The following is a 13,282-nucleotide window of genomic DNA, read 5'->3' as shown; positions in this document are numbered from 1 at the left end:
GATTGTTTGCCATGGAAAAATATTCTTGCACAACAGTTGTGCACCAATCACTACTCGTTCCAAAAGTTTCTAGCTGGTAGCTTAAGTTGCCTATTTAGGGTGTGAGAGGATAAAGTCACTTGTTTGTCCCATTTCTTACCGTTTGTTTGTATGTCCGCACTGTTATTTTCGTTTTGGGTCTATTGTTGAGAGTCCACCCATTTTTTCGGTTTTTGTTTGTTTTTCTTTAGGATTCTCCATTCTCTCTTCTTTTCAGATCAAGAATGGAAATGATCCTCCTTTGTAATGCTTTTCCCGAATTAAATTAGAAAAAAAAAATTAAAAAAAATAAATAAAAGGGTGTGTATACATGTGAATTGCATTGCTGTGGAAGCTTGGAGCGAAAATCTGTTGATACTTGACTGACGACCTAGAGAGGGCCATGGCCCTGCCCCTATCCTTTTTTAGTACTTATCAATTGAGAATGCTAGCTTTTCTATTCCAGTGTCCTGCCGCTTATGGTTTTGACAGCATAATGTTTTGGGTTAGAACATCTAGATGTAATACCCTTTATAGCTTTACTACATTTCAAGAATGATATTTCAGATGATTTATTTTTTATTTTTATTTTTTTTTTGTTATGAATAATAATTTATTGAAGAAAAAGAAAAGATCGTGTACACGAAAACAGTACAAGAGAAGCAACTACCCTGTTGAGGTCGAGAATATAAAAAGTTAACAAAATCTACAAGATCAGAATCGGAGAAATGAGGAACAAAAAAAAAACAGTCCAATCTAAAATAGAGCTCAAGAATGAGGCTATTAATTGCAGCACATTAAACTTGTGGTCTTTCAAAAAGATATCTATTTCTTTCTCTCCAAATATTCCACGTAAGTAAAGAAGGGATGACTTTCCATATAGCTTCTTTGGGATGTTCCCACCCTTGTGACTTCCAACATTAAAGGCTTAAAGTAGTTCTAGAATATTGACCAACATGACCCACAACACTCCAAATAAAATGAGAACCAAATGTTATATCTTGCTAGTAAATTCACAATTGATGAGAAGATTGCTTGCCGTCTCCTAGGTCTTCTTACAAAGACAACATAAATTGACAAGTGATCCCCCCGTTTAGTAATCCCCCCCTCCCCTCCCCTCCCCTCCTCTTTCCTTATGGGAGAATTTTTTTTTGAATGTGAGTAAAAAGTGATTGATGTGATATAAAGTATAAATTTTTTATTTTATAGTGAATTTTTTTATTTAAATAATAATAAAAAATTGTTGATGTAATATAAAAAGTAAAAAAGGTTAAGAATGTTTTGAGTTGATGTTTTTTGAGAAAGGTAAAAATAAGAGAAAGGGGGAGGGGAGGGAATTATTAAACGGGGCCTTAAGTCATCGTCTTCTTAGTTTGTCCATCGTAAGGATTTTACCCAAAATTGCCATCTATGTGAAGAAATCAATACGAGGCGGAACATTCACCTTCCAAATGTTCAAGTGTAGACATCATAAATTTTTTATTTTTTTTGGGGGGGGGTGGGGGACCTGGATCCTCTCCAGTTGAGTTTCATCCGGAGATGAGCCAGTTACTTATTGTGTGAAATTATCAAAATACCCTTACTTATAACTAACTGACTTCTCTCCAGTTGAAACTCAACTGGTGAGGATCCTATTGCACCGGGGGCGGTGGTGGTTATCTGAGCTGGTGTTGGAACCTGAAAATTCCCTAATCAATTTGGAAATGCTCTTGGTTGTAGTATGTTCTTGGGTATGCCCTGGTGTCTACAATATTTTCTTCGCTATGTATTATCTTAAACTTCTATTTTGAATAAACTACTTGTTTGAGTCTTCTTAGTGTGAGATGAAAATGGTTTCTTCATCGCATTAGTAATTTGGTATTCCTTTGTTCCAACAAAAAATATGAATTTGAAACTTATAAATAAGTGTTTTTTTTAAAAAAAAATAAATAAATAAGAAAAATTTCACTTATAACACCTGATCTTTCATCACTTTTGAAAAAAAGGTACCCAAAGTTTAAAAAGTGTCAATTTAGGGTATCCATCTTTTAATTTTTTTCAATTACAATTATCCGTTAGAATTTTCCGTTAAATCCTGTTAAAATTTTCAAAATACCCCTTCTTTTTTTTTTTTTTAAGGAAAAAAATTGTTAGGATTTAGGTATTGGTCAGAATTTAACAAAATTTATAAAAATACCAATGCCTGAATCTTTTAAAAAAAATTTAACTTTTTTTTAAAAAAATAAACACATGGGTATTTTTGACATTTTTTTTTATAGGATTTAACAAAAAATTCAAACGGAAGGTTGAAATTGAAAAAAAAAAAATGAAAAATTGATACCTTAAATTGACACTTTTTAAAGTTTGAGTACCTTCTTTCAAAAAAGATAAAAGATCAGGGGTTATAAGTAAAGTTTACCCTTTAAATTAATTTTGACCCGTATCAAAATTAAACTTCGTCCCTCCCAATAAGAAATTCTGGTTTCGCCAATCCACCCCTACCTTTTGTATTATACTTGAATTAAATCCATGAACATTTCACAACTGCAAAATTTGGAAATGAAATAGCATTTGCAGCTTTCATTTGTGGGTGTAGTACAATAATTAGTAACATAATATCATGTTTGTGCACTCTCTTTCCGGGGTGAGAACTTTTTCTTGTCATTGAGTTTTATAATTTTGTTTGATTGTCTTTTTCATATTAGGCTTAGGTGCGTTTGAGATTGCGATTTCATAGACAATAAGTGTAATTTTAAACCAAATCGCATAATATAAATCGTTTGGGAATTGCGTTTTTAAAAATTACGATTTGAAAACGCAGAAAATCTATTTTTTCAAATCGCAAATAAGATGATGTTTTTTTAAAAACGCAGAATTTTAATGGCTAATTTGCGATTTTGAAGGCTAAATTACGATTTTGTCAAACACTTAATTGCGTTTTTAAAAATCACTTTTTTCAAATTGTATATTTTGAAATCGTTATTTTAAATCGCAAACCCAAACGAACCCTTAGGTGCTGTAGTTAATCTAAGGGTTTGAATTTGATTTTAAACCCATGAAATCAAATCCAAACCCAGGTTTAACCTCAAATCTAAACCCTTAGATTAACTTCAGCATAGGTGCTGTAAAAAAAATTACAGCACCTAAACCATATCTATCTTTTTCTTTTCTTGAATGGTCACATTTCTTACAGAAGCAAATACTGAGGGAATCATCTTCAAAGGCAGCCTAATCACTAGTAGCAGTCTCCCTATATTGGTTCCCTTCCTTAAATATAGGGAAAATTTCACCAAAACTCACAAAAACTGCCCCACAATAGACACCCCATATTTACATGTTTTGGTTGGGTAGCTACAGTGCTACCCAATGTATTGGGTAGGACTGTAGCTTCCCAATCACTTTTTTTATTGAAAAAAAATTATCTGACTCTCTCTCTACTTCACGGCTGACTTCATCACTTCGTCGCATCCCTTCGTCTCCTTCATCTCCTTCTCTTCTTTTGTGTTTCCTTTCTTTTACTCATTATTTTCTTCAAGAAGAACAGAGGTTTAGACGAAAGAGAGAGACCGTGAGAAAATCCAAGAGATGAGAGAGAGAGAGATCGGGAGTTTTGAGAAAATGAACCCAGGAGGGAGAGATGCAGACGGAGAGGGAGATCACCGGAACCCGCGAACCCAGAGAAGCCGATCGTTGATGGGTCGCCACCGGTGAACCCAAGTGAGGCGATTTCCGACGAAGCAGAGGGTGATTTTCGGTTGAACAGCCGGAGAAGACGGGTGAGCAGGAGAGAGAAGACGAGTGGGAGAAGAAAAGAAATTGATAAAAAAAAATAAAAGTAGGAAAGAGAAAAAATAATAAAATAAGAGTAAAAAAATAATATTTAATTAGTATAGGAAAAATTAAGGAAATCTATTGTGGGGGTGTTTTTTTTTAGGAAAACAAAAAGTAGTTTTGTTCCCTAAATATAAGGAAAACGGTTGGGAAGCTGCTGCTAGTGCTCTAATTCGTCAAGCGCCAGGACAACAAAGAGAAAGAACTCAGGGTATATACACTGCTACTTTTAACTATTACACGTTCCATCAACAAAAGTAAAGCCAAGATATCATGAAGAGACAAAACTGGGACCTCGTATACCTATTTTTTCAACTTTCTTCTGCAACTTTTCCTCCCCAATTTTTGACTATAACCTCAACTTTGTGAGCTAGCAGGAAATTTAGAGTGACTAGAGATGTTTGTGACCATCTGTAAACAACTAAACATGTGGTTACAACTTACATCCTCAACACTGATGAACTCATGATTAAGACTTCAAAAGTTTTCATATTCGAGAAATTTATGAAGCAAGCTTTCACATTTTAGTTCAAAAGCAAGCTTCTATAACTAGAATTGTTTCCCTTCAAATGTCTGAGTGAATTGCCAGTTTGCTGGAGCAACATTATAAGATGCTAGTGTTCTTCCGCTGCTGGCAGTCACCTCAAAAGATATAGGCTGTCCTGTAAGATTAATGCTGCATTGCCAGTTCTGTCCCCAATTTCTTGCCATAGCTATCCACCCTGTTCTTGATCCCTTCACTTTCACACCAACCACTTCACCATCCAGACCTACATTGGTGATTAGAACTTGAAAGAAGCGTGAGTTTCCACTCACAGTGAATCTCAGCCCACCACTTCTTTCACACTTCACCCTACACAGAATTAGGCACAAACAAAATGTTTCCCTTAGTTGCAAGATGAGTATAAAACAACAATTTACTCTTCCATGTGTTTGATTTGTTACCTCCTGTACTGCACTGGCACGATATCACCACTTCTCTCTGCAATTTCAGCAAATGCAGCCTCTGACATCTCGAAGTGTTCTTTGGGGAAGTTGCACCAACCACCATAATCGGCCGCGAGTCCATAATTTGGAGGACAGAAATCTGTGGCAGTGAGAATAACAGAGGGGCTCCCCTGTAGGCACCACAATATGTGATCAACACATCTCACCTCATAGCAAGCCCCACAAGAACTCCCCCTGTTGAACAAAATGGTGCTTAGTCCAGCACTGTGCTTCCCATAGCTAGTCCTGTGGAGGTCTCCATACCCACAAGCTCCTTCTGCAACATAATTAACTCTAAAAACTTTATCATCACTTTCTTGTAAAATTATGTAGTAAAGACAGTAACTTGAAAAACTACCTGTAATGATTGATCCATCAGTTTCTTTGGTGTATGTTGCAGTAGCTGTCTTCCATTCTCCATCCTCAGCATCAGTTATCTCGCATGCTTTCAGTAGAATCAAGAAGAGAAATGTGGCTTGAAGAGCACCCATTTAAGCACTCCTTTTTCTTTTGGGGCTTGTAGGGGGGGGACTGATGAAGGGTGAAGAAAGCTCACACCTTTTTTTTTTGGGCGGATCAAAAACCTTGAAGAAGAAAAAAAATGGAAGTTTGACAAAGAGGCAACAATGGAGCCCTTTCACATTGTGTAGAAACTGTGAAGGGCTTGGAGTTGGTGAATACAAAACAAAAGAGGGATTTGTTTGGTTTCTTTGCTTCCTTTGTTTCTTTTGCTCTTTTCAGCGGCGAATGGAGACTCAAAAAAGGCATGTTGGAGGCTGGAGCCAGCATTTGGCTATGTTCGAGGGATGGAGAGAGAAAGACTTGGTGGCAGACACCAGACAGTGTGATAGCAGAAAGCCTTTAAAATAAGTAGTAATTGAAAATTCAAATTACTTTTTTTTTAATTTTTTTGGCTCCTCGGGTTTGGATCCATTTCTATGCAATCAATGTGGTATTGGCTTGGGGCTCTTCTTTTTAGAGGAAAGCCAAAGGGGGGGGGGACCCGGGGGAGCACAAAATTCGGATATGTTGTTGCCTTTTTGCTTAGTTAACGGAGCTTCTAACTCTTAACTCTTGGGTCTCCAAAAAGTCCTTTGGACCTGTTACTTTTCTTGGATAGAAATCAGTAAACACGAGTTATTATGGGGTCAACTTTGACCTCCGGGAAATTAGTCATTGTGATTTAGCTTAATTTAACGTCACTCAAAGGTGGTTAAAAATGGCAACAAGCCATCTTTCACCACCTTTAGGCTCACATGCCACCCCCAAAGGGGTGGTCGGCAGCCACCTTTTTTTTTTTTTTTTTTAAAAAAAAAAAAAAATTTAAATATATCTTTTAGTTTTATATATTTATTTTTTTATTAAAGAGTGACATTTGCCACTTTTTAGTTTTTATTTGGTATGAAGTGACAATTAAATAAACTCTGTTAAGTTGTGAACGGAAATTGACTCAATGGAGTAAACTGTCATTTTTACCTCCCATAAGAACCTCTGAATTATTTTTTATACTATAAAAAGCGATTTATAAATTATACCAACCATATAGACTAATTTTACATTTTTTTTTATTTTTTATTTTAAACAAAGATTTTATTTCTCAACACAATCTCAAACATGATTTTAGAACATTCACATCGCTAGTCAAAATAGCTAAGAATTTATTAAGCTGCTACCTTAACAATGAATAATTTATATTAATAACAAATAATAATAATAATAATAATAATAATAATAATAAATCATATTCTCTTCTTTTTTGGAAAATAGTGAAAAGAGATAAAAATAAAAATAAAATATTTTAAATGAATTAGTAAAAATGTATAATTAAATGTTAAGTCAAATGTAAGTACTTTAAAAATATCAATAACTAAAATAAAAAAAAAAATGAATATATTCTTTAATTAAATTTTAACTAAATATTTACTTAGCACTAATATAAATACTCTTATTAATCAGCTTGGTAGCCCAGATGGGAGGATAGCCCCAAAAGTCCAATGAGCCAAAAGCTCTAAAACCCTAAACCCTAATTGATTTATCCGAGTATATTTAATGGTCTTTTAAGGATTCGGTCCACTAGCGCCGGTCCATGTCTTAAATGTCAGTCAGCTCCTCAGGACTGTTTGGCCAGAAAAAAGAAGCCTTCGAAAAGGGGGCCACATCCATTGACATCAATAATGAATCTTTCTTTCTTGCCGTTTCCCTAAAATGAGATGTGCTTTCTTCTTCTTCTTCTTTTTTTTTTTTTTTTTTTTTTTTACCAAATAATGTAACTTTTAAAATTACAATTAAACTTGTGATCGTTCGTTATTAAATTTTGATCAAATGGTAATTTTAAAAGCCACATCATTATTAGAGGGATACAAAAAAAAGGCATGGGTACTAGAATTACTTGCGCTCCTCACAAATCTCCGAATAATTTTAGAAGTTTTTCATGTGTCACTCTTGTATTTCTCCAAAAATGAGGTGACTTTTAAAATTACCATTGGACTTGTAATTAATCACTATTGAATTTTGATTAAATGATTATTTTAAAAGCCACATCATTTTTAGAAGGACACAAGAGTGACATATGAGGGATTTTTAGGATTACTCGTGATCAATCACAAGTAATAGTAATTTTAAAAGCCACCTCATTTTTGGAAGGATACAAGAGTGACACGACTCAAAGAAACTTCTAGCATTACTCAAAATCTAAACAAATTATCCCAACATTTCTTGAATTTTGTCTCTCTAAAATAAATAAAAAAGCTTGAGTTTGTTATTTTGATAATTAAAAGTTTGAGTTTTGGTCTTATAACAAATAAGTCCTCCCATCATATTTTCCATTTAGGTTTTAACCAAAGCCTTGCTAACCGATATATTCTTCATGTTACACTAATAAAAATGTGGCACGTGTATTAATATGTGTTACCAAGCCCCGTAAGCAATAAAATAAAAAAAATAAAAAAAAATAAAAAAAAAAAGAAGAAGAAGAAGAAGAAGTAGAAGAGGGTCGGGTGAGGGTGAGGGTGAGGGTGGCTTCACTCCCACAAGTGGGACGGTGCTGGTGCCACCACAACGCCCACCTCTACAGCTTTATAATCTCTTTTTCTTTGTTTTAAACGGAGGCCAAAACTTAATTGTCAAAATTAAAAACTCAACGAGAACAAAATTAAGGAAATTTTGGGACAATTTCCCCAAATATCTCCAATAGAGAAGAAGCCGAAAAAGGGTTTATAAGATACAAAATTGGGTATGATATTTTTGTTTGTATTTCTTCAACCTTTTGATAACATAACAATCAAATCATACTATATCTTTTAAAGAGACAATGCAGGAGGCTGGGGAATTGTTGCCCTTATTTCGGATGACGATGGAGGTGCTGCCGCCGCTGTTATTGCTGCTCTCATCAGAGTGATATAAATTGTATGTGGCCTGATCCAGTGTTCCTTCTCTGTAAACGAAGATGTAGAAAGCATCTACTATTTCACGCCACTTCCTCCGTCGATCATGTATTTGATGTAATGGCATTCCCCTATTTTTTTTTTTAAATAAATAAATAACATGAAAATTGTTAAGGTAAATAAAGAACTCTATTGGTCCCTATGTAGTTTAATAAAAGAGAAATATAGCGGGTATTAAATCTTTTATCAAAAGATGGGTGTCTATCAAATTGACGTGAAGCTGATAAATTGGAGAGAATTAAAAAAATTAATCAAAAGAAATGTTACAGGTTCTTATGAATCAGCTCCACATCAATTTGGAATACATCTCTTAATAAAAGATTTTTAATCAAAATGAAAAAATGCATCCCAAAACATATTAACGAACATATCTACTAATTTTAAAAATAAAATAACAAATTAAGAGTAAATTCATGTTATACAAAAAATAAATAAATAAAATTATGACTAATACAAAACATTTAATACCCTTTAAAAAAAGACAAACAGAAATGAATAGGTGAAACAAGTGTTACATCATCTTAACCCGGATGGTTAAAGGTTATTTTAGCCAAGGAAAAAGGCCCGTACACAACATGGGGCGGGTCTCATCCTATGTCTCTAGAAAGGTGTACAATAACTGTATAATTGTTGTACACCAATCACTCATCTTTAGCGAATTGAGAAGCAAAATCAGTAACTGTATAACTGTTGTACACCAATCACTCATCTTTAGCTAATTGAGAAGCAAAATCAGGTGAATACTTTAACCAAAAAAAAAAAATTGGTGAGCTGCTACACTCACTACTACTACTACTACTACTACTACTACTATTACTAATAATAATAATAATAATAATAATAATAAAACATTTCTTTATTCCTTTAATTATCTGACCTCTCAATAAAGAAATTCTTTGAAAAAAAATATTATTAAAATAGAGAATAAAATGTAAGTGCCTTTTGGAGCTTTTGGAGAAGTTGATAGATAAAATAGAAAGAGAAAAAAAAAATGTAATTTTTTAGTTTGAGAAAAAATTTGTTAAGCCGAATGTTAACAACAAACGTAAAATCCATCCTCCAAAATTTGCTTTGAATTGTGGACAAAGTACATCAAATAATGTTGAAGTATAACACAAAAATTACGGTGAAAAGAGTTGAAATGCACATACTTTTAGGGCAGAAAGTCAAAAGTAATGACTCAATAAGAACAAAAGAAGCACTATTTAGATTGTATATGAAGCCTTATTTGCACTATTAATTAGGCCTACCTCCGCCATCCACCCGCATGGGTTACGACTTACGAGCAGATGTCCGGTTCGTAACCCCAATCGGGGCATATACAGTATCCACTATCCATCCATATGTCATATGGGTGGATAGCGGATTTTGGGTAGGTAGTACCGGACCTTATCCACCTCTGCCTATATATATATATTAAGACGACCTTATTAAAATCGTTTCCCTTTCTTCCTCATTTTCGAAGAACAACCTTTACCCTCCGCCATCCAAAATTTTATTTCTCCCCCTTTCTCTGTCACTCCGAGGACCCCTTCGGCCTTCGTGTCGCCTATCACCGCCATCTGGGTAACCGTCGTTGCCGCTTTCCACGACATGAAGTTGATGTTAGTGGCAATTAGTTTTTTTTTTAAAAAAAATAAACCGTCCGCATGTGGGCGTTTACAGACAGTTACTCAAATGAGTGCAACTTCTGTCCGGTCATGGCAGAAAACAAGCACTTTATGCCCACTAATAAGCAATCGACACATCAGCTAGAAATGAAAAAACTGAAATGTTGCTGTAGAGCCTAAAGTACCAAATCAAAACTCGTGTCTTTAGGCTAAAGAAAAACTCCTCAAAACCATCGGAGCAAATCTGACCACTCAACGGCGCCATCTCTCTGTAGAAAGTTATCTCCGTCATCCCTATCCAGAAGTAGAAAGTTCTCCGGTTCATATTTCTTCATTGGAAAGTTATCTCCGTCATTCTGCCTTAAAAGTTTTTCACTTTTTTTTTTTGGCGTTGTTTGTCCGTTTGGTTTATGAGAAACTGAAGGAATAATTTGAAATTTGGAGACTTCTATGATGGGTTGGGGGTTATTTTGGCTGTTGTAAGGGCCTATATGTGTCAATTGGTTTTCTACCCTTTTCTCAGCAACCAAACAGGGCAAGAGTGAAACCCATCCTTTTTTTTTTTTTTTGAAGAAGAAACCCATCTGTTTTAGTTTTGTACTTGAACAGTCCATTCTTTTTTGTCTCACATCTTTTTTGTACTTGAATCCATGGTAGTGGTTCGAGAACAGCGCCTCCCCATTCCTGAACTCTCCGTCTGCCGCCCACGCTTCCCCTTACCCCTACCTCCCACTGCCACGACCACCACCTCCTCCTCTACCATCTCTGCCGGCGGCCTCTGTCATTTTTGCTTGTGTTCACCTTGATTAGTTGTAGGGTCTCTGTCATTTACAGTGTTTTTAGACTGCAAGTTACATCATACTTCACAAGTAAATGGAAAAAATCAGATAAGAATGGAAGGAAGTGTTCTGGAAAAAGGATCCCACCTACAGCGAATGAAAATGACAATCCTAAAGGAATTCAGTTTTCCGCAATTCTTGATTTACGGATTAGCGATGGCAAGGGGGTGATACAGGTTTTGGATGACAAGAAGTTGAGGGTGGAAGGTTCAGATTGGGCTTTGTTCGGTTTTCGTCTTGGTCGGTGCCAGCGTTCGTCTCATCGGAGGAGAGAACATGAGGAGAGTGACAGAGGTTTTTTTTTTAAGCAAATGTTGAAGAAATCAGATGTTTTGATTCTATTTGATTTTTTTCCTCTAAGCTTACGTGTCAACTTATCATTGGAAGGCAAAATAAGCCTAATTTCTGCCTTGACCTGATTGAAGTTATACTCTACTCAAATCCATCCTCTATTGAGAGCGGATGCTGAGACGGAAAAACCACAGTTCTCCGCCTGTATAGGACGATATACAGGCCTACCATTAAATTTGTTACATTTCAAATTAATCACTACAAAAAAAATAAAAATAAAAAATAAAAATAAAAAAGTTTCCACAATATGTTCATTCAAACCAATCCTCCTCCTCTACCGCCATTTGTGGAAATAGCTCCCTTATCTTCTCGGAGAACCCATTATTAGTAATACTAAATTTTATTAGAGTATCAACAAAAGTAGCAAAATTAGGGGCTTGTTATTTACACTCCATGTGCACAACAGGGACACAACACTCCCTCACATGGGGTGAGGGGTCTACCCTCATGTGAGGGGGTGTTGTTTGTGCCCTCATTGTACCATGTAGTGTAAATAACATTTTCGGCAAAATTAAGAGTTTATTGTTTGGTTTCCAAACACTTTTGAAGAAGTGTTTGATGCTATATAAGTACATGGGCAAAAGATAACGGTCACATTTGAGTTTGTAATTTTTTTATATTATTTTTTTAAAAAAAATTATGTAGATAGTTTAAAAAATTTGTGACAAAATTAAATAGAATTTAAATTTAGCAAAACAACTTAAACATATATTTCAAAAAATAATAATATATATATATATATAAAAAGTGATAGCCAAACATGTCCTTAAATATATTATATTTTAAATTCCGATTTTGAAAAAAAGGGTACACAATAATGAGAAAACATAATAGCAGTACGACTACTGTATTAGATATTGAAATGAGAGTACCTGATATGGAAGAGATCGGAGATGTCCGGCAAGTGGAGGTAGAAGTTGAGGGATTCAAGGAAGGCCCGGTAGGTGCAGACGTGGAGGCCATCGATCCTCGGGTAGGGCAGCCTGGGCCTTGGCGGCGGCGGGTCGGAGTTGCTCTCCCAACCTCCGGCGGTGTAGGCGTACTCCTTCCAGGGAAGAGCGGCGTTGCTGGTGGAGGGCGGAAGGCCGACGAACCCAAGGGTGGCCATGATGGGCTCCAGCTCGTCGTGGGTCATGATGGGCTTGAACGTTCTGGTGAACCACAGCGCAAGCTTCTTTGACAGGTGACTCAAGTAGTTCTCCATTTTGATCCGGCTTCCCTCCATTGCACATCCAACTTCCTCCATGTTTGCTAGAATAGAATACCTTACGACAACGAGAACCAGAAGAAGAAGAAGAAGGAGATTTCTGGTGCGTATAGGAGGAGGAGTAGGACTCAGAAAGGAAACAAACACCAGAGCAATCTGGCAAAGCAAATTTGGGCCTACTTGTTTCAAGCGGTGCCTTCTCGTGTACGTGTCAGGCAGTGGTTGGATCAGGGAAACCAAGGTCTCCCATTCCCTTAATTAAGATTTGAATTTTTTGGGAGATTTTTGTTCCATAATAGGCCATTCTTATGGTTTTTAATCACTTAAAAACGATATATTCTACTCTATCTTCTTCAAATTTGAAACATTATTTTAAAGTAATATCTTTCAATTTTTTAAACAATCTTTATGCATTAAAATTGAGTATTAAATTAGATTATTTTATATTTTTAAATTATATGATAATAATGTATGCAACATTAAATTCTTCTTTTTATTTCATGATCTTAATCCAAAAGTTATCCGGAATAGGATCCTTTCAACTTCATAAGGTTGTGATTTGACTTAAAAGACAAAAAATAGTTTGCAATGTTTTTGATTGTTTTTTATTAATTTTTTTTTTTATCTAAATAACAAAAATATTGTTCTAAAAGGTGTTACTAAACTATTGGTGAAATATATAATGGAACTGAAAGTTTCCACATTGTGTGATATGGTGTTATCTCCATATTTCTTTATATTTTATTCTCATATTTCGACCAGTAATGCTAAATACTGATATGGCATTGCTAATTTATTATTTATTTGTTCTTTTTCTTTTAAAAATAACTTATTTAATGGTAAATTGGTAATGCCACATTAATATACTGTGATAAAAATATGGTATAATGTATATAGTATTACTCTATTTCGACAGTAAAATATTATTAAGTTCATTTGAAGTTTTTTAAAAAAGCAGATATTGAAATAGATAATCTGTTGGAGTTTGTATTAAAAAATAATGCTATTATAGATTAA

At 34.9% G+C, this 13,282-nt stretch overlaps 2 protein-coding genes across 2 annotated transcripts; both read right to left on the bottom strand.

The window, feature by feature from the left end:
- Positions 1-4,026: 4,026 nt before the first annotated feature.
- Positions 4,027-5,611, bottom strand: LOC133881994 (expansin-A20). Its single transcript, XM_062321075.1, has 3 exons — positions 5,174-5,611; positions 4,774-5,092; positions 4,027-4,681 (listed from the first exon to the last, which is right to left on the bottom strand). Exons 1-3 carry the CDS (start codon positions 5,304-5,306, stop codon positions 4,378-4,380), a joined length of 756 nt encoding a protein of 251 aa, XP_062177059.1. The 5' UTR covers positions 5,307-5,611; the 3' UTR covers positions 4,027-4,377.
- A 2,308-nt stretch (positions 5,612-7,919) lies between these two features.
- On the bottom strand, positions 7,920-12,555 carry LOC133882574 (uncharacterized). Its single transcript, XM_062321777.1, has 2 exons — positions 11,931-12,555; positions 7,920-8,329 (listed from the first exon to the last, which is right to left on the bottom strand). The coding sequence occupies exons 1-2, from the start codon at positions 12,302-12,304 to the stop codon at positions 8,101-8,103; spliced, it is 603 nt and encodes a 200-aa protein (XP_062177761.1). The 5' UTR covers positions 12,305-12,555; the 3' UTR covers positions 7,920-8,100.
- Between the last annotated feature and the right edge of the window lie 727 nt (positions 12,556-13,282).

The sequence above is a fragment of the Alnus glutinosa genome, chromosome 11, assembly GCF_958979055.1.
Source record: "Alnus glutinosa chromosome 11, dhAlnGlut1.1, whole genome shotgun sequence".
Classification (NCBI taxonomy): domain Eukaryota; kingdom Viridiplantae; phylum Streptophyta; class Magnoliopsida; order Fagales; family Betulaceae; genus Alnus; species Alnus glutinosa.
This window is presented reverse-complemented; position numbering and strand designations above follow the sequence as displayed.

Coding starts and splice junctions, on each gene's coding strand:
- LOC133881994 (XM_062321075.1), bottom strand. CDS start 5,306: ATGGGTGCTCTTCAAGCCACATTTCTCTTCTTGATTCTACTGAAAGCA. Junction 5,093..5,173: donor TGATGGATCAATCATTACAG/GTAGTTTTTCAA, acceptor ATTATGTTGCAG/AAGGAGCTTGTGGGTATGGA. Junction 4,682..4,773: donor GTGCCAGTGCAGTACAGGAG/GTAACAAATCAA, acceptor AATTCTGTGTAG/GGTGAAGTGTGAAAGAAGTG.
- LOC133882574 (XM_062321777.1), bottom strand. CDS start 12,304: ATGGAGGAAGTTGGATGTGCAATGGAGGGAAGCCGGATCAAAATGGAG. Junction 8,330..11,930: donor TCCGATCTCTTCCATATCAG/GTACTCTCATTT, acceptor AAAAAAAAATAG/GGGAATGCCATTACATCAAA.